The 20,946-nt window shown below is 46.3% G+C and overlaps 1 protein-coding gene across 1 annotated transcript in view; it reads right to left on the bottom strand.

Moving 5' to 3' along the window:
- The window catches only part of ZCCHC8 (zinc finger CCHC-type containing 8), a 62,817-nt gene extending 51,623 nt beyond the window's left edge, over window positions 1–11,194 (bottom strand). Inside the window, exons 1-3 of the mRNA XM_077461933.1 lie at window positions 10,980–11,194; window positions 7,786–7,828; window positions 4,748–4,819 (exon numbers count right to left, since the gene is read on the bottom strand). Of these exons, the coding sequence (XP_077318059.1) occupies window positions 4,748–4,819; window positions 7,786–7,828; window positions 10,980–11,154 (290 nt within the window). The 5' untranslated portion in view covers window positions 11,155–11,194. The remainder of the gene's footprint in view (window positions 1–4,747; window positions 4,820–7,785; window positions 7,829–10,979) is intronic.
- Between the last annotated feature and the right edge of the window lie 9,752 nt (window positions 11,195–20,946).

The raw sequence follows: 20,946 nt of genomic DNA, 5'->3' as shown, positions 1-20,946 counted from the left end.
CTGACCGGCAGATTGTGTCGACACTAAATGGCAGCAAGGCGAGCCATGGCCGTGTAAGAGCTTCTGAAATGGGCCGAGATTTTCCTTGCCTGCTGCAAGATGTCCTGGACGCCAGGGTATTTGACAATGAATCGCTGCACGACCAAGTTTAAGACGTGTGCCATGCATGGCACGTGCATAATTTTGCCCTGTTTCAATGCGCTAAGCAGATTGGCACCGTTGTCACACACCACTTTACCAACTGTCAAATTGAGCGTTGTTAGCCACTGATCTGCCTGTGAACGCAAAGCTGAAAGGAGTGCAGGGCCAGTGTGGCTCTTGGCTTCCAGGCACAACAGACGCAGCACAGCATGGCAACGTCTCACCTGGCATGACGAATAGGTTCTGGGGATCTTAGGCGGCGTAGCTTAAGAGACACTAGCAGCGGAAAAGGAGGAGTCAGCCGAGGAGGAGAGGGAGGATGGAGTAGGAGAAGAGGCAGGCCTGCATGCAATCCGTGGCAGTAAAACCAAATCTACACGGGTGCCACGGGATACACGCTTGACAGCCGTCAGAAGGTTCACCCAGTGGGCAGTAAAAGTTATATACCTTCCCTGCCCGTGTTTGCTAGACCCCGTGTCTGGTCAGATGTATCTTGGCACCGACACTGTGTGCCAGAGATACATTCACTTGCTGCGGAACATGGCCATATAGCTCTGGGATGCCCTTCTGTGAGAAATACTTCCTTCCTGGGACCTTCCATTGTGGTGTTCCAATGGCCACAAATTTTCGAAAGGCCTCCAAGTCCACCAGTTTATATGGCTGTAGTTGGTGGGCCATCAGTTCTGACAAGCCAGCCGTCAACCTTTGGGCAAGAGGGTTATCCGGCGTCAATTTTTTTTTTTTACACTCGAACATTTGGCCCACAGAAGCCTGCCTTTTTCCAGAAAAACGTGAGGACGGCATGATGGAAGGTGGAGTGGACGACAAGTAGAATACGAAGCTGGATGGTGAAAGCCTGGAGTATGGCTTTGTGGGTTCCTTTACTCCCACTGGGCTTGGTGATGGCAGCTCCCATGCCTTCTTAAGGCGGTCGTCCCTAGGTAAGTGTTGGGCTTACCGCGACTTATGCGTTGACTGCAAAGGCTGCAGATGGCAACACTATTGTCAGCAATGGACACGTTAAAAAAAAAAAAAAAAAAAAAAAAAAGCCCACACTGTGGAGCCATGTGCCGGCTTCCTGGGAGCGCCAGATGTGACCGTACATGGTTGATGCTCCTGATACATTAGCAGTCTGGTTTGTCCCTCCTGTGCAATCCAAGTTCCGCCTGCTTCTCCTCCCTATTTGCTGGTCCACATCTCCCTCTGAACTCCACTCCTCTTCCCCTCTTGTGGGCACCCACGTGACATCACTAGACACGTCATCAACGGCTACCTGGTCTTCCTGATCCAATGCCAAGAGTGGCTGCGCATCAGCAAAGTCTTGTGATGGATTGGAAAATTCCTGTGACTCAAGCGGAGGGTATATGGTGGTGGTGGTAGTAGTGTCTTTTGGGGTGCACACAGCAGAGAGTGAAGAGGGTGCAGATCGAGAGGATGAGGAGGGTGCAGAAGAGTAAGGCCGAGTGAGCCACTCAACCAAGTCTGGTGCGTCCTTTGACGTAATCGCACGCGCCTTCTGCAATTTGCCACTTTGGCTCAAGTCTGTTGCTCCTGCCCCCCACCCCCACGGAAGGGCCTGCCTCTTCCCCTGCCTGTCTTTTTTAAATGACCCTGTGACAAAAGTCTCTAGAGAAGTGCAGTAAGTATGTGGAAGGTATACAACACCAATCTGTCGTTTTGGGGGGCCACTGGTCTATCACACCAGTTATAACACTTTTTTCTAATTGCGTTTGTCACTCTGTAGTATCGCTGCAGAACCACTCAGCAGTCACAATGCTGCACAGTGGAAATGCACTATACTTGAAAGTATTTTATACGTGTATTACACCCCTATATACTGCACACCAAATAGTACACCTATACCAGTCCTTAAAAAAAAAAAAGGACCTTTGTAGACCTAATAGTAGCTAGCTAATTGCAGACTGTCCCTGCTCCAAACACCAAACTGTCCCTCCCTACACCGAGAAACGACAGCTGCAGAATCGGTCAGCAGCACTGCATGCAGTGCACTATAATATGCTTTCTATATTTGAAAGAAAGTATATTATACGTGTACAATCCTATATACTGTACACCTATGTGGACCTAGTAGTAGCTAGCTAGTGAATTGCAGACTGTTCCTGCTCCAAAAACCAAATTGTCCCTCCCTACACTGAGAAACGACAGCTGCAGAATCAGTCAGCAATGAAGTATAATATGCTTTCTATATTTGAAAGGTAGTATATTATACGTGTACAACCCTATATACTGTACACCTATACCAGTCCTTAAAAGGACCTTTGTGGACCTAGTAGCTAGTGATCTACAGACTGTCCCTGCTCCAAACACCAAACTGTCCCTCAGTCCCTACACTGATAAAAAAGACAGCTGCAGAATCGGTAAGCACTCAGCAGCACAGCAGTGCACCAAAATATACTTTCTATATTTGAAAGCATATATTATAAGTGTATTACAACCCTATATACTGTACACCTATACCAGTCCTTAAAAAGGACTTTTGTGGACCTAATAGTAATAGCCAATTAGCTAGCGATTAGACTGACTGTCCCTGCTCCACACAGCGTCCTTTCCCTACACTGACAAAAGACAATGTAAAATGGCTGCCAGATCAGGTCTATTTATAAAGGTAGGGGGTATGTCCATGTGCTGAAATGTCTCAATTGGCTGTCCTGTACCCCACGATGGATGCGTCATGGGTCAAAGTTCTTCACAATGTAAAAGAATATGGCCACCGCGAACAGCGCCAGAAGTCAGAATAGCGAACGAGCAAAGTTCACTGCGAACCGACCGCCGGGCGAACCGCAAGGCCATCTCTAGGCAGCACCACATCACAAAAATGTTGACAGTGCCATGTTTACCTCTGTGCAGCATCCCCTCTTTTAACACACTGTAAACATCTGGTAACCAAGGTGGCCAGTTGCTGGAGTTGAGAGAGGAAGGTTGTCCCATTCTTGCCCGAAATAGGATTCTAACTGCTCAGTCCTTGGTCATCTTTGCTGTATTTTTTCATTTTAAGATGTGCCCAATATTTTCAATTGGTGAAAGGACTGGACTGCAGGCAGGCCAGTTAGGCACCCAGATTCTTCTACTATGAAATAGACTGCAGGCAGGCCAGTTAGGCACCCAGATTCTTCTACTATGAAGCCATGCTGCTGTAAGATGCGGTTTAGCATTGTCCTGCTAAAGTCAGCAAGGCATTCCTTGAAAAGGTGTCTTGGGAAAATATGCTGCTCTAAAACCTGGATATATCTTTCAGCATTGACGGTGTCTTTCCAGATGTGCAAGCTGCCCATTACATAAACACTAATGCACCCCCATACCATCAGAGGCAGGCTTTTGAACAGAGTGCTAATAACTAGCCGGAAAGTCCATCTCCTTTTTAGTCTGGCGTACGCAGTGCTCATGGTTCCCCGAAAACAATATATTCGTATGATGACACTTTGCAACAGGCCATTTAAATTTATTTCGGCCCGGAGAAGATGGCAGGGTTTCTTGATCATGTTCAAATATAGCTTATTTGCAAGTCAGGAACTGAAAAGTTCTATCATGCAATCTGGGATGGCACAGCAATAGTGTTGACTAATGCCGCGTACACACGAGCGGACTTTTCAACGTCCAAAGTCCGACGGACTGAGTCCGTCAGACTATTCGATCGTGTGTGGGCTGCAACGGACTTTTGACTCGCCAAAGTCCGAAGGACTTTAGAATATGGAACATGCTTCAAATTTTCCCGACGGAACACCGCCGGACCCGGGTCCCTTCGAAAACTCCGCTCGTGTGTATGCTATTCCGACGGACTAAAACCGACGCTAGGGCAGCTATTGGCTACTGGCTATGAACTTCCGTATTCGAATCCAGTCGTACGTCATCACGTTCGAATCCGTCGGAGTTTAGTGTGATTGTGTGTGGCCAAGTCCGCTCCGCCGAAAAGTCTGTCAGAACTCCGTCGGAACTCCGGCAGAACTCCGACGGAACTCCTTCGGAAGTCTGTCGGACATAAGTCCTCTCGTGTGTACGGGGCTTTACAGTGATTTTTTTTTTGGGAGAATTCTTGAGCCTATGCAGTGATGTCCAACACAGAATCATGCCTGTTTTTAATGCAGTGCTGCCTGAGGGCCCAAAGATCACAGGCAATTATACACTGAGGAACATGATTCTGAAAAATTGTTCAACAATTTTTAGCTGCAGTTTTTCACAAATTGGTGAACCTCTGCCCATTTTTACTTCTGAGACACTAATTCTCCAAGATGTTCTTTTACTCAATCTTACTGTTCTGTTGCCAATTAACCCAATTAGTTGCAAAATGATGTTCCAGCTTCTTATTTGTATCACTTTACCAGCTTTTTGTTGCAGTCACAACTTTTGAGAGACATGTTGCTGCCATCAGTGTCAAAACAATTTTATTTTTATCTTAAAATAGTAAATTCTCAGTTTAAACATTTGATAGGTTTTCTATCCTGAAAAAAGATACGGATTTGAGATTTGCAAATTATTGCATTCATGTTTATGTAAAATGTACATAGAGACTTTTTTGGAATTGGGGTTGTAGAGAAAAAAAAAAAAAAGTCTATAGTTTGCTTTTAATCAAATTAAATCAGCCACTTACTTTGAAATAACATGATTCATGAAAAGAATCTGCAACATTGGTCCACCAAACTTTTCCTCCACAAATAAGCCACTAAAAACAAGAAACAGAAAACAAATTACACAGAGGATAGCAAGGTGTGCCATTTATAAGTACAACAAATCTATCAAAGATTTAGCTTCCAAAAATTATGCAACATAGCTGCAAGAAAAACTTATACTTGATTTTTGCAAGAATAAAGAGGTAGGGTTTATTTTGTTATCAAAGCTAGCTTTTTCACTGGGAATGTTCATTTGTATGCAAACTGCACTGGGTACTCCTGCCCAAGTGCATGCATATGCTTGTTTTCACAAGTAAATACGAAATATTAGACATATATGCTTAGAGCCAGCAAGCAGAATGTGTTTTACCTCAATGCATGCTGGCCACTGGTGCCCAACCGCTGGCCCGCGAAGCCCTCTACTCTGGGATGGTGCGTTGGCAAACTCAGATCGTAGGTTCCTGACCTACCATCCCAGAGCATCAGGAAGAGCAAATGAGCCGGCAGTAGATGAAGTAAACAGCTGTGGAACAGAGCCCCATTAGCCAATGTTTCCTGAACAGTGTCAGCTCCTGTCACAGGCAGTGTGATACCAAATGCCTGGGACAGCAATAGCCATCGATACTTAAAGCGGTGTTCCACCCTAAAGTGGAACTTCCACTCATCGGAAACCCTCCCCCCCTCGGGTGTCAGAGTTGGCACCTTTCAGGGGGAGGAGGGCGCAGATACCTGTCCAAGGCAGGTATTTGCACCCACTTCTGGGCATAGACTCCCAGGGGAGTCTATGTCCCTCTCTCTTTCAGTCCAGGCGCGCTGTCTGCAGGGACACACATGGGTCCCAGAGACAGCGCGGACCATTCCTATTGTGCTGCGCAGCCCCGCGCAGTAGGGAACCAGAAAGTGAAGCCGCAACGCTTCACTTCCCGATTCCCTCACCTAGAATGGCAGCGGCCGAGCGATCGATCAGTATCGGCTGCCGACATCGCTGGATCCTGGGACAGGCGAGTGTCCATTAATTACAAGTCAGCAGCTGCGGTATTTGTAGCTGCTGGTTTAATAAAAAAAAAAAAAATTATAACAGTGAAATCCCTCTTTAAAGCCTTATTAAAAAGGAGAATTACTAAAATCAGTGTATATACAGTGCCTTGCGAAAGTATTCGGCCCCCTTGAACTTTTCAATCTTTTGCCACATTTCAGGCTTCAAACATAAAGATATAAAATTTTAATTTTTTGTGAAGAATCACCAACAAGTGGGACACAATTGTGAAGTGGAACGAAATCTATTGGATTTTTGAAACTAACTAATAAAAAAAAAAAATGAAAAGTGGGGCGTGCAAAATAATTTCGGCCCCCTTGCGTTAATACTTTGTAGAGCCACCTTTTGCTGCGATTACAGCTGCAAGTCGCTTGGGGTATGTCTCTATCAGTTTTGCATATCGAGAGACTGAAATTCTTGCCCATTCTTCCTTGCAAAACAGCTCGAGCTCAGTGAGGTTGGATGGAGAGCGTTTGTGAACAGCAGTTTTCAGCTCTTTCCACAGATTCTCGATTGGATTCAGGTCTGGACTTTGACTTGGCCATTCTAACACCTGGATACGTTTATTTGTGAACCATTCCTTTGTAGATTTTGCTGTATGTTTGGGATCATTGTCTTGTTGGAAGATAAATCTCCGTCCCAGTTTCAGGTCTTTTGCAGACTCCAACAGGTTTTCATCCAGAATGGTCCTGTATTTGGCTGCATCCATCTTCCCCTCAATTTTCACCATCTTCCCTGTCCCTGCTGAAGAAAAGCAGGCCCAAACCATGATGCTGCCACCACCATGTTTGACAGTGGGGATGGTGTGTTGAGGGTGATGAGCTGTGTTGCTTTTTACGCCAAACATATCGTTTTGCATTGTGGGCAAAAAGTTACATTTTGGTTTCATCTGACCAGAGCACCTTCTTCCACATGTTTGGTGTGTCTCCCAGGTGGCTTGTGGCAAACTTTAGACGAGACTTTTTATGGATATCTTTGAGAAATGGCTTTCTTCTTGCCACTCTTCCATAAAGGCCAGATTTGTGCAGTGTACGACTGATTGTTGTCCTATGGACAGACTCTCCCACCATCAGCTGTAGTTCTCTGCAGTTCATCCAGAGTGATCATAGGCCTCTTGGCTGCATCTCTGATCAGTCTTCTCCTTGTCTGAGCTGAAAGTTTATAGGGATGGCCAGGTCTTGGTAGATTTGAAGTGTTCTGATACTCCTATTTCAAAGTGATCCCTTACACAGTGCTCCTTGGGGTGTTTAAAGCTTGGGAAATCTTTTTGTATCCAAATCCGGCTTTAAACTTCTCCACAACAGTATTACGGACCTGCCTGGTGTGTTCCTTGGTCATCATGATGCTCTCTGCGCTTTCAACAGAACCCTGAGACTATCACAGAGCAGGTGCATTTATACAGAGACTTGATTACACACAGGTGGATTCTATTTATCACCATCAGTCATTTAGGACAACATTGGATCATTCAGAGATCCTCGCTGAACTTCTGGAGTGAGTTTGCCGCACTGAAAGTAAAGAGGCCGAATAATTTTGCACGCACCACTTTTCAGTTTTTTTTATTTGCTAAAAAAGTTTAAAAAAATCCAATAGATTTCGTTCCACTTCACAATTGTGTCCCACTTGTTGGTGATTCTTCACAAAAAATTAAAATTTTATATCTTTATGTTTGAAGCCTGAAATGTGGCAAAAGGTTGAAAAGTTCAAGGGGGCAGAATACTTTCGCAAGGCACTGTATGTATGTGAATGGCACCCTCAATGTTATTTTCATTACCATGAATTAGCGCTAGCATGTACGGAGTCTAAATATTCTTCATGGCAAAATAAGGCCCTGAACATAAACTATTTTGCTGTGTCCAGGTGTACCAAAACACGACAATTTGTTTTGTCGCCAATGAACAGGTTTAATACACGCAACCCAAGAACAAATTTCTCAAAAACAACGGAAAAAGCAAAATAATGTAGATACGGAAATATGCATACCTTGGCCGCGAAAGAACAGACAATTTTCTCTTGAGCTCTTGATGTGCAAGTAATGTTAGGGGAATAAACTTTTTTACAATAGCAACTCAATGTAAAATACATTACAATGCAGCATAAGGAGCATACTTCTATACCAGTGAAAGCGACATTTACTTCAGGTTACCCTTCTAATGCAGTTTAGAATCACAGGGACCGATTTAGTCGCAGTGAAATGTCTGGTGAATATTAGGGATGCACCGAATAGGTTTTTTGGTGCCGAAACCGATACCGAAAATGAAAAATACACTAGGCCGAAAACCGAAACCGAAACAGCACCGATACCAAAAATGACTTTTTAAAAAATATTTTTATACAGGAGGTGGTCAGAGACTGGCGACATGGTACAGGAGGTGGTCAGAGACTGGCGACATGGTACAGGAGGTGGTCAGAGACTGGCGACATGATAAAAGAGATAAGTGCAGCCAGTGTTGCCCCCCCAGTGATTCAGCCAGCGATGCCCCCCCCCCCCCCAGTGATTCAGCCAGCGATACCCCCCCGTGATTCAGCCAGCGATGCCCCCCCCCCCCAGTGATGCCCCCCCAGTGATTCAGCCAGCGATGGCCCCCCCAGTGATTCAGCCAGCGATGGCCCCCCCCCCCCGTGATTCAGCCAGCGATGGCCCCCCCCCCGTGATTCAGCCAGCGATGCCCCCCCCCCGTGATTCAGCCAGCGATGCCCCCCCCAGTGATTCAGCCAGCGATGCCCCCCCCAGTGATTCAGCCAGCGATGCCCCCCCCCCAGTGATTCAGCCAGCGATGCCCCCCCCCCAGTGATTCAGCCAGCGATGCCCCCCCCCCAGTGATTCAGCCAGCGATGCCCCCCCCCCCCAGTGATTCAGCCAGCGATGCCCCCCCCCCCAGTGATTCAGCCAGCAATGCCCCCCCCCCCAGTGATTCAGCCAGCAATGCCCCCCCCCCCAGTGATTCAGCCAGCGATGCCCCCCCCCCCCCCAGTGATTCAGCCAGCGATGCCCCCCCCCCCCAGTGATTCAGCCAGCGATGCCCCCCCCCCCCAGTGATTCAGCCAGCGATGCCCCCCCCCCCCCCCCCCCCAGTGAAGAGAGTCGTCTGGTTGAAAAGAGCGCCGGGAACATCACAGCTTTAATTTCAATAGCTGTGTGTTCCCTGTCGCGCGCCGTCCAGACACTTTGATAGACAGATCACCCGTCCAATCTGGACAGGTGATCTGTCTATCAAAGTTCCCCGGACAAGGGGGAGGGGCTGTGTGTGACGGCGCGCGACAGGGAACACACAGCTATTGAAATTAAAGCTGTGATGTTCCCGGCGCTCTTTTCAACCAGACGGCTCTCTTCACTGCAGAGGGGCATCGCTGGCTGCATCAGTCCTGCACTATTCACCCCCATCATGGCTTAATTATCGGCCTTTTTTTCCTTTCGGCAAATTGCGGAAAAGGATATGTTTCGGCGGCCGAAATTTCGGTGCATCCCTAGTGAATATTGAATATGCTTTATACACACACTCACTGGTAGCTCACGCACCAGGAAGATTCACTGCTTTATAAAATATGGGATGAGAAAAAATAAAAATAAAAAAAAACACACCAAATAAACTGAGCTTGGGATATCAAATTATCAATATAACACTAATGGCTGCATCACCAAAGTTGAGATGTTTTCGCATAACAAAAGTGTATATATAAATGAGTTTACGCTTAACCACTTCGCGCCCGCCCTATAGCCAAAAGACGGCTACAGAGCGGACGCTTACTGCCGGGCATCCTCCCGTTTACTTCCCCAATTCGCGCTGCCACGGGCGCGCATCGGGGAAGTTCTGTGTCGGCCGTGTCCCTCGGACACAGCCAATCACAGATCGTGCTAAATGGCCAATCACAGCGGCCATTTACCACTCGATCAGACTGTCCAATGAGCGGCGATCTCATATGTAAACAAATAAATACCCAACATGTCACGCTTTACAATTGCGCACTCTCATGGAGCAGTGCCAAACTTCGGTACCTAAAAATCTCCATAGGCAACGCTTTGAACATTTTTAAATTTTTTGCACGCGCACGTGGTGATAACTCGCATGTGGGGTTTACATATGTGGGTGGGACTTACACGTGCATTCGCTTCTGAACACCAGCTACCAGAGACAGGGGAGTTTTAAATTTTTTTAGTTCATTTTAAATTAATTTGTTGTTTTTGCACTTTTTTTACCGATCACTTTTATTCCTATTACAAGGAATGTAACCATCCCTTGTAACAGGAATGGTATGTGACAGGTCCTCTTTATGGAGAGATATGGGGTCAATAAGACCCCACATCTCTCCTCCAGGCTGGAAAGCATGAGATAAAAGGGAAAAAAAAAAAAAATTCACCGATCTCATGCTAACAGCCACGATCACGGCTTTAATTCCCGGGAACCCAGGCAGAACACAAGCTGGCCACTCACAAAGCACCTAGCAACTGTCAGAAACCAGCAGTGAAGCCGCAAGGCTCCACTGCCGGTTTTCTTTAGTTGGAATGGCGGCCCTGCATCCGATCCAATAGACGGGTTAGCCTCAGGGGGCCAACATCGCAGGCTCACTGGACAGGCAAGTGTCCTTATTAAAAGTCAGCAGCTACAGTGTTTGTAGCTGCTGACTTTAAAAAAAAAAAAAAAATAGATAAAAAAAATAATTCAGTTGGAACAATGCTTTAAATGCACATCGCCACACCAGGTCCAGATGCCCACACAGTAAAGCCCTGCATTTTACCAGAAGGGCCAAGATGTTTGAGCCCTAAAAGTGGGAAAGGGGATGTGACAGAGGTGTACAGGAGGCTGTGATGTGAAGAAGTTGTAGCACAAACACAAAACTCAGACCGCCGCTGGAAGAATATTTTACTGATTGGACCTGTGTGAATTTTATACCAGTAGCCTTGCTATACAGTGTACAATCTCCTGTAGATCTATACAATACTAAGTCTATCCAATCAGGCAGGATGGTAGATGGAATATGAATTGCATCATCAGACAGTAAGCTATATGGTGACCCTTATACACCCATGTAATAATAAAGGTGCTGCTCTGCCTACAACTATAAAGACAAGAATACCCCGGCCGCCTCTGTAGCGGAGAACAGCGCGCTCACCCCCACCCCTCCACCTCCCGCTCTCTAGGCCGGTAACTGCAGCTCTGAGCTTCCTGAAAGGATATTCTCCGCCCGCAGCTGCTCTATTGTGTCCCCATAGCGGGCGAGCTGTTCCTGTAACCCGTCGGGCTCCAGCTGGTTGTCCTCGGCGTCGTCGAAACGTATGTGTTGCGCCAGAGGTTTAACATCTCCGTCCAACTGCTCAAAAAGCTCCAGGTCCCCGAATTCCACCTCCGCCATCTTCCAGCTCTGCGTCACAGCGCTCTGTTAGCTAGTACTGAGAGACGGCCGGAAACACGGCGTGAAATACGTGAGTGCCCGCCTCCGCCATCTTTGTCACTGGTAACTTCCTGCCAGGCTGGAATCAGTGGAACGGCAGTTTTAATAATGGCTTTCATTGGGTTTCTATGATTCCAGTCATTATAGCGTCTCTGATAAGTATTAAAAAATCAAATCAAAAAGCCAGTTCACTGATTATAGCTTATTTTGTTTTAAAGGGACACTAAAGGTTCAGTTTTTTTTTTAAATCATAAACATATTATACCACCAATGTGCAGCCCGTTTTGCACAGAGTGGCCCCAAACCTTGTCTTCTGGGCTCCCTCGGCGACTCTCGTGGCTCCTCCCCACATCAGATAACCCCCTGGGAGAAGCGCTCTCCCGGGGGGTTACCTTGCGTCCATAGACGCAGGAGCCAATGGCTGCGCTGCTATCAATCTGTACAATCAAGAGCCGAGAACCCCATGCCGAGAGAGAGCGCTTCCCCGTCGGACAAGTTTGAGGGTTCATGTCAGTAAAACTGAGGGGCCAGTCACGGACAGGTGTTTTGTCACCGTAATGCATAGTGTTAAGTGTGACTATCAATGGGTCACATTAATGAGTTTATATTGCTGTTTCCCAATTATTATGCTCTTATCTTAGAAATAAGACACAGAGATCGTTCTCCGTGTATCAGCTCCGAGCATGAAGTCCCGTGCCAAATTTAAGGTTTTTTATTCAGAGGCATTTATACACAAACAAAGACAGGTCAGCAAGATAACAGTTATCATACGATTTCCATATAAGGTAATACTTGGTTACACAAGTGATCATGCGATGTGACCCATGGGGAGCGGATGGGGGGGCGGATGCCGTAACTACTCCCATATTGCATCAAACACTAATTTCTGAAAAACAAGTAAAGAACAACTCTAACTAGAACAACCTGATCTTCTCAATAGGATGCATTAAGGGGAAAAAAACACAAACCTTTAGTGTCCCTTTAAGCTAACCTCCAGGTATGAGATTTCTGGCATAGTTATATTGGTTCAGTCTGGAGGGATCCATGTTCAAATTGCTTTTCAGAGGGCATTTGACGGGAGGTGTTATATCGTCACCTCAATGACAGTATTAAACCTGTTATGCAGCAATACTGTGCCACAATCATGTTCCAGGGGCGTTGGTAGGGGTTTCAACTGCGACCAGGCCCCCTGTACACCTGGATAGGAGGAGCAGCAGGAATGGCTGCAAATAGACCAACCAATCTCTCAATTTTCCTGCGGGACAGAGAAGAGGAGCAGCAAGCATTCAGGAAACTGGAGAGATCGGTTGCTTTATAGGCAGGGGGAGGACACGGATGGGGACCACACGATCATCCCTGAGGCTGCCCAGGTATCGGATTAGGCATCAGAGCATTTGTATGAGCATAAGTACTCGTGCAAATGCTCGGTATGGGCACCGATACTGATACTAGTATCGGTATTGGTGCAACGCTACAGCTCACCCACTCTAGCCATTCATAACTGAAACATAGTAAACTGTGTGTAGCACTGACCCCCAAAGGAGCTGCTGGTTTTATTTGGGCTTACCGTTACCTCACCTGCTCGCCTCTCCGTCTTAGGGGTCCAAAGGATGTTAGTTCCGACACTTAGTCCTTTTTTCAATATTTATTTGGGTTAAACACAAACTCTTTCAGTAAAAGGGTGGAGGGTTAAGGGAAGTTCAGGTACCTGGTAAATGCGAGTTAGAGGTATTTTCCCGATCCAGAGGACAACAGCTTCCACAGACTGGATCCAGCAACCACCGGATAGTCTTCTCTCACTAACCTAGCAGCCGGTGGGATGCTCTACAAAAGTCTCTTCCACAGACTTGTAAATTCAGATGGAACTTCTTGTAATATTAGAGAACTGTCACACAGTACCCGTTTCCTTTAATTGACCGGGCTATAACTGTATAGTTGATGACCCCTGGGTTGCGTCCACCGACTGAGTTTCCAGGCCCCTCCAGAGATACCAACCTTGATGCTCAGTCCTCTCCTGGAAAAGTTCTCCTCTGGATCCTTCAGTCGCTTGGCTTCTCCCCACAGGCAAAACAACACAGGACCACCCCTGGATTAGTAGGTCCCAATACTTTCTGGGCCTAACATTTCAGTTGCGAAGCCTCAGACCAGCCCGTCCCGAGGTGCAGGAACATGCAGCACACCCCAGGCCAGGAGGGCCATGAGGTCGGGATAGTGAACCCCGGAAAAACACCCTTAACCCAATGGTGTCAGTACCTTAAATACCCCCACCCATATCCGAGCAAAGATGGTAACCAATGCATCCAGCCTGTTTCATTTCTACACTTACAGGGGGTGACAGCGACAACTACGGTCAAGTGGAAACCAGCGCAACTCAGCTGAACTGGTACAGAAACCAGAACTTTGTAATAATTAGCCTGAGCCAAATTGCAGCTTCAAGCAACTTAAATTTTTTTTAAAAATAGCGTCTGCTCATTAGGAGCAGGGCGCTACATACTCCCCCCTCCGCATTAGACAATGTCCCCATCGTCTGGAAAAATAAAGACTCTCAGTCCTGAAAGTCTGGTACCTGAACTCAAAACTTGGAATGGGAAGGGAAAAGGTAAAGCAAACACATTGTAGATTTAAACAATTTCACACATAGGCAAGTTATAACACATAGTTCCCAACACCTAACTATCGATCTAAACCACCCACTCTCCAGCAGCTGGATAGTAGTTCTTCGTTGAATCCTGAAACATAAACACACAGATAAGAAAAAACAAGAACATACAGTGCACAACAGTAGGAAGCCCCATTTCCGTAAAAATGACACTTTCTTTCCATTTTTTTCGTTTGTAATGTCTAAGTGCAAAAGTCTAGTTTCTGTGGTGCAGACTCCCACCATCTAGTGGCAGAAACAGTGTGACACAAGTCCTTTTATACAAGTGCTGTGACCGGTAGATAGTCTTGACTCAAAGCTTTCTCTCTAATAAGCTAACACTACTTGTCTAGTGCACACAATCCTTGTGTTTGAGAAAAAATTTTCAGAATTGGCATCAAAAGAACAGTCTCTGGTGCCTGGCGGACTCTTCACCCAAGGGACCGCCAGTACACCTTCTATTCGGCCCCCCACCACACTCATTCACGCATTGACCATCAAAATCAACATCTCCTGGTCAGACCATGCCCCTATTATCCTAACATTGGACATAGGCACACCTCTCCGCAAGCCATGCAGCTGGAGGCTGAATAACTTCCTCCTGCAGCATATCCCTGCCAAAAAGGAATTAGAGTCTACCTTACAATACTACTTTGTGTAAAATGATACTGCAGACATTTCCCACTCCACCTTATGGACCGCCCATAAAGCGGTCATCCGCGACCGATGCCTCGCTCTCTCCTCAGCTTTGAAGAGGGATGCTAGACTACTAGCTGAAAAACAACTGAGGACCCTTGAAGCCCGGCTCCAAAAGTCACCCTCTATATCACTTCTTAAACAAATCGTCCAGATACAGACGACGCTTCGGGACCTCACGCTGGGCTTGGTGGAGAAAGCACTGATCCACTTAAGACAACTCTACTACGACAAGGGCAACAAAGCACAGTCACTTTTGACCAGGAAGCTGGCAGACCACGCCTCCACACCGAGTCAAATTATAAATAGAAGGGGTGATCTTTTGTCTCACCCTCAAGACATAGCGAATACGTTTGGTGACTTTTACACAGACCTATATAACAAACCAGAAATACCTCACAACCCCCCATCCCCTGACTTGGCTGACCGTATAACCCAATATCTCGAACGAACCGGACTGCCTCGACTACAGGATACTGACCTCCGGGAACTAAACACCCCTATCACCACGGAAGAACTGTCAGCGACCGTAAAAGCCCTCCCGGCCCACAAATTTCCTGGGCCGGACGGGCTCCCATATGAGTACTATAAGGCCTTTCTGCCTCTCCTGAGCCCCCATATGACCAAACTGTTTAACGCCTTTCTCCAACAAACCCCTATTCCGAGCAAAATGCAGGGTTCGTTTATATCCCTCATTCTGAAACCGGATAAGGACCCGGCCTCCTGTGCCAGTTACAGGCCTATAGCCCTATTGAACTCAGATTTAAAAATATTTACGAAAATCCTCTCAACCCGACTGAATGCAATCCTCCTCTCCCTGATACAAAAGTACCAAGTGGGCTTTGTCCCTTTGCGACAAGCAGGAGACAATACCAGAAAAGTTAGAGCCCAGGTGACAGATGCACACCGTAGGGTTAGGAGTGCACCGCAAGGTTGTGGACCCTACGGCTGACTGCTGCAGATGGGGGACAGATCCCACTGGGGTTAGAGCGTAAGATTCCCTGGGGCGCGGAGTCTAAGGCCGCGTACACACGGGCGGACTGTCTGTCCAACTTAGTCCGCTGAAACACATTTCAGCGGACAGTCCACTCGTGTGTGGGCTTCAGCTGACTTTTTCAGCGGACAGTCTGGCGGACTAAGTATTTCGGAATTTCCGTAATATTGTCCGTCCAACTTTGGTTTCAGCGGACAGTCCGCTCGTGAGTAGGCAAGTTGGACGGACTAAGTATGGCGCATGCTCAGAAAGGATTTACACGGCCGAAGGTTGCATTGCAGTGTATTGGACGTCGTATTTCTAGTCCCGTCGTACGTGCTGTACACGTCATCGCGCAAGCTTTCAACGGACTGTCTGTTCATCGTGTGTGGTCAAGTCCATTCATTCAAAAGTAGGACGGACTGTCTGTCGGATTGTCTGACGGACTTAGTTGGCCAGACAGTCCGCCCGTGTGTACGCGGCTTCAGAGCCAACAGGTGTTCACCAGCGCCTCTGGTGGTGAGGATGGACTTGGCTGCAACTGGCTCCAGGTCGCGACCCCCAGGGTCCCCCAGCTCACACCCACAGTAGGCAACAGGAGGATAGGGATGGTGAGGGACAAAGCCAAGGTCGGGGCCACAAGCAGATAAGAATAGTCGGGTACACGCCAAAAGGACAGGATCACAGGCAAACAGGGATAGTCAAGACACGCCAAAGTCAGTAACGGAAAACAGTAGCAGAGCACACGGCAGGAAACAGGAAGCTAACACACAAAGGTTGATCAGCAGGATAGGCTAGCAGTGCACAGGTTAATATAGAGTTGTCTCATAGGAGCTAGGGTGGAGCCATGCCAAAGGATGTATTATAAAAGCAGTCAGGTGTGGCTCAGCTGGTCTCTAGAAATGTACACATGCAGACAGGTAAGCAGACGAACTCTATTGCATAACCATGACAGTTATAGCCCACGTACACACGGTCGGAGATTTTGCCAACCAAATCCGTCGGATTTAGTCCGACGGATTGTGTCCGAAACTGTTGCATACACACGGTTGGGCCAAGTTGTCTGATTTAGCAGTTGCCAAGAACACAGTGACGTAAGCTGTGTACAGTGGGACTAGAAAAAGGAAGTTCAGCTCCACGTCCGGCACCCTTTGGGCTCCTTCTGCTGATCTCGTGTCTATCGCGTGTTAGTAGAAGTTTGGTGAGAGACGATTCGTGCTTTTCAGATTTGTGATTCAGATCGCTACAGCTCTTCAGTTTGTGCTTGTCTTTACGTATCTGATAATCAGTGCGTGCAGTCAGTAAGTATTTGTTGATCATTGTGGACTATATCTTGGTATAGTACGCTTTGAAAGGCATTTCTTATTGTCTGCTTGCTTCTGCTATTCAGCTCGTTCTTTCAGGCCTTGCTGTTTATCTGTGCTTTCTGGTGTCCGTTCTGACCAGCCGACCGTTTTCAAACCATGTTTCCTCTACGTACTCGTCGTAGAGTTTCTGCTGTGCAGGGGCTTCGTGTTGGGGTTGTTACTTTGACACAAGCCCGGTCCATGAACAGGGAGGGGAGGCTTTTGTGGACCAAGAATTGGTTGCGCCAGCGTGACCAGTTCTCGCACCTGCCTTTGCTCCGTGAGATCCAGGAGAATAATCCTGATGATTTCAGGAATTATCTCCGGATGACGGACCCCGTTTTTCACCGTCTGCTGGCTTTGCTGACCCCTTATATCACCAGGCAGGATACCTGCATGCGGCAAGCCATCACTCCAGAGCAGAGGCTCATCGCCACGTTGCGCTACTTGGCGACTGGGAGAAGCCTTCAGGACCTCAAGTTCTCTACAGGCATCTCCCCCCAGGCTCTGGGGATCATTATTCCAGAGACCTGTTCTGCCATCATTCAGGTCCTGCAGAAGGACTATATGAAGGTAAGTTTTATCCTTTAACATCACATTCTATGTATTTCATGATTGCTAATGTCTTTCATTTCTTTCCTCATTCCCTAACTTCCATCATTGCAATATGCTCTAATTCATATGCTCTGCCCCTTTGTCCTCAGGCATATTTGCCTCACTAACTTCCGCACCATGCTCTTCTTGGCCCATAAAACTATAGTCTAGTCACTTAACAATGTCTTTTGTCAGCTCTATAGTATTGCTTTACCCTAAACACCCCCTAAAATGTCTACAAATGTGATGTGTGTGCTTCAATTCATGCAGAGTGTTTTTTTTTTTTGGGGGGGGGGGTTGTGCCAAACTCATTAGGAACCCCCCTCCCCCAACTGCTAGCTCAGCTGATAGCAATCCTCTATCTGCTGACTTTACCAAACTCAATACACAATATACCTACCTTTTTGATTCTCACATTTATGTATGAATTCACCTAAGCATGTAGTGCAAGGGCCTGCCTCAATACTTTCAAATTGTTTTTTTTTTTTTTTTGTTTTAACCTATTAATTATCTGGATATGTAATATCAGAATGTCAAAAAGTGCTTACATTTTGGTACATTTTTGTTATTCTGACACTTCTTACCTGTCCCGTGGGCTGCCAATAGTGTAACTAAGGAGGGGCTTCCCAAAGTATCACACATTATTTAGCCATTCAGCTCTCAATCAAGTGGAGAGGGTTACCTGTCCTAAACATCCCCCCCTCATTTTTTATCAAGGGCCTATCAGATGGGGGGGATGGGGGGGTGATGACTCTCATAAGGGGACATTAGACTTTAGGCTTTAAATACTCAGTTCCCAAAATGTTTGACTAATTTAGTCACAAAATGTTTGTGTGTAATCTGCTCGGAATGTTGATTGGTCAAATTACTAATTTTTGTTCTTGTTTCACTCCACAGTGTCCTTCAACGCCACAGGAATGGCAGACTGTGGCCTCCCACTTTGCCAGTCATTGAGACTTTCCCAATTGTGGAGGAGCAATAGATGGGAAGCACGTCCGCATCATCCCACCACCCAACTCGGGGTCGTACTATTATAATTATAAGGGGTTTCATAGTATCGTCATGTTGGCGGTGGTGTCTGCGACATATGAGTTTTTGTATGTGGACGTGGGGCAAAATGGACGGATGTCGGATGGTGGAGTGTTCTCACGGACGGAGTTCTACTGGCGTCTCCAGAGTGGCAGTCTGGGCTTGCCACCCCCAGAGGAGAATCAGGAAGGACTCCCGTTCGTCTTCGTCGCGGATGAGGCGTTTGCACTGGCGAACCATCTGATGCGGCCTTTCCCCATGAGGACCCTCACCCCAGACCAGAGGATTTTTCATTTCCACCTGTCCAGAGCCCGAAGAGTGGTGGAGAACACTTTTGGTATACTGGCCAGCCGGTTCCGCCTTTTTCTTACGCCTATTCACATGGCGGAATACAAACTGAATCACATAGTGCTGGCGTGCTGTGTTCTTCACAATTATTTGAAAAAAGTTTCTGCGAACTATGCAGTCTCAGTTGGTCAACAAGAAGCAGACTTGATGGACAATGCAGATAACCTCACGGGACTTCAACATGCTCATCCTGGCTTGCCCCCCCAAAGCGCCCGTGAAGTTAGAACACAATACATGGACTACTTTGTGGGTAGGGGGGCCATTAATATGCCAGACAATGTCTGAGCGGCATTTTAAAAATAAATTTTGATCTGAAACATTTACGGCTTGGCTTGGTTTTATGTGTCTCCTAGGTATAATTAGGTTTTATCAAGTTGTGCCTTTTTCACCAACAGTGCAAACCCAAGTTCAGAGCAAGATGGGGGGACAGTCTCTTCTTCAGATAATCTTATTATGTTGTGGGTCTGCTACACACACACCTTCTTTTTTGGTAACTAATGTATGTAGTGCATTACTGACCAAAATCGTGCTCATTTTCAGCACCATGGCAGGAAAATGGCATGATTGTCAAAATGTACACATCACTGTGGGTGTTTTTTTAGTAAAGGCACATCCACTATGCACTACAAGTGCACTGCAAAAGTACACCTGAAACTGCACTTGGAGTGCAAAGTGGAGTTGACTTTAGTAAATCACACTCCTTCTCAGCACAAACTCAAATTGTACTCCAAATACATTTTTGTTGCCATGAAAAAGGAAGCCACACATTGGTGATAATTTAACTTTTTAATACAAGCACATTCACATGTGCGTTTTGAAAATGTTTATACAACCAACCAAGAAATAGTGTCTTTCGAAAACAGAGTTTACTAAAAATTTGGGTTACTTGGTGTTTTGGGGTAAACAGGCATGTATCTAACTGTAAAATACAGAACACAGGAACTTACAAAGTTCAACTTTGAAAAGTGAAGACAATATCAGACATGAGTATGTACAAACTGTGCTGATATTGCCTTCATCACATGGGGTGTCACCCCTGGAAAAGCCAAATTTGGAAGATGCACACAGTGTGTCAACATGTGCTATCTCCCATCATGGGGGATCAATGTACATGCTTTGGGGCTGCAACCCCTTCATCTCAGACACTTTACACAAAACACGTACATTGATCCCCCATGAAGGGAGATAATGCATGGTTACACACTCTGTGCATCTTCCAAATTTTGAGAAATACAACATTTTGTTAGTAAAATTCCAAAAATAAGACCCTATCTAGTTTGGGGTGTTTCACACTCTCCCCAAAACATCAATGATGTTCTTCAAATTTCAATTAACATCATTGATGTTTTGCAGGATATGTTCCCAATCCCGATTGCACCCCATTATCTCCCCGATCTGGGCACTTTCACTGGTAAAACGGAAATCTTCTTCCACATCACCTACAAAACAAAACAAAAAAAAAAAAACATGTCATATAAATATGGTGACATACATTGATGAGCTTACCGGAAGCTGTGTTCTCCGACACTCACCTGTTGTGGTGACAATTTGCCCAACCTGCACCATCTCTCCTTCCTCCTCCTCCTGCTCCTCTGTTTGTACTTTTGGAAGTTGTCCTTCTTTGTGAGGGGTGGGGTCCCTGGTGTCCTCATACTTGCAGAGTCTTCTCTCCCCTATGAGATTTTGAAAAAATAAAGAATTAGCACACAGAGGGAAGAATTAACAATATGAAACATTGTTTGGAAGTGTTGTTCAATTGTTTTTTTGGCCAAGCTTCAAGGTCATAACATTATTGGGGACACTGTGTTCAGCTAGAATACTTACCGGAAGAACGATGTTTCCTACGAACGAATGAAACCATGAACTTGAAAGTAGCCATTTTAAAATGCACAACATGAACTCAAAGCACATGGAGCAGTATGCAAGCAATAATAATCATATGAACACACGACAACTACTTACTTTTGTCAAGAACACGCTTGATCCTTATGTACTGCTCATGCTCCCTCAGTTTCAGGTCTGACCAGCATTTTCTCAGTTGATCCATGGATCGGTGTACCCCAAAATTAGGCAGAAGAATCTTCACAACTTTATTCATGATCTTGGCCTTTCTGATATTTGGGTTTGGG

This window comes from Lithobates pipiens, unplaced genomic scaffold (genome assembly GCF_037356315.1).
Source record: "Lithobates pipiens isolate NorthernLeopardFrog02 unplaced genomic scaffold, aLitPip1_a1.2 Scaffold_3, whole genome shotgun sequence".
NCBI lineage: Eukaryota > Metazoa > Chordata > Amphibia > Anura > Ranidae > Lithobates > Lithobates pipiens.
This window is presented reverse-complemented; position numbering and strand designations above follow the sequence as displayed.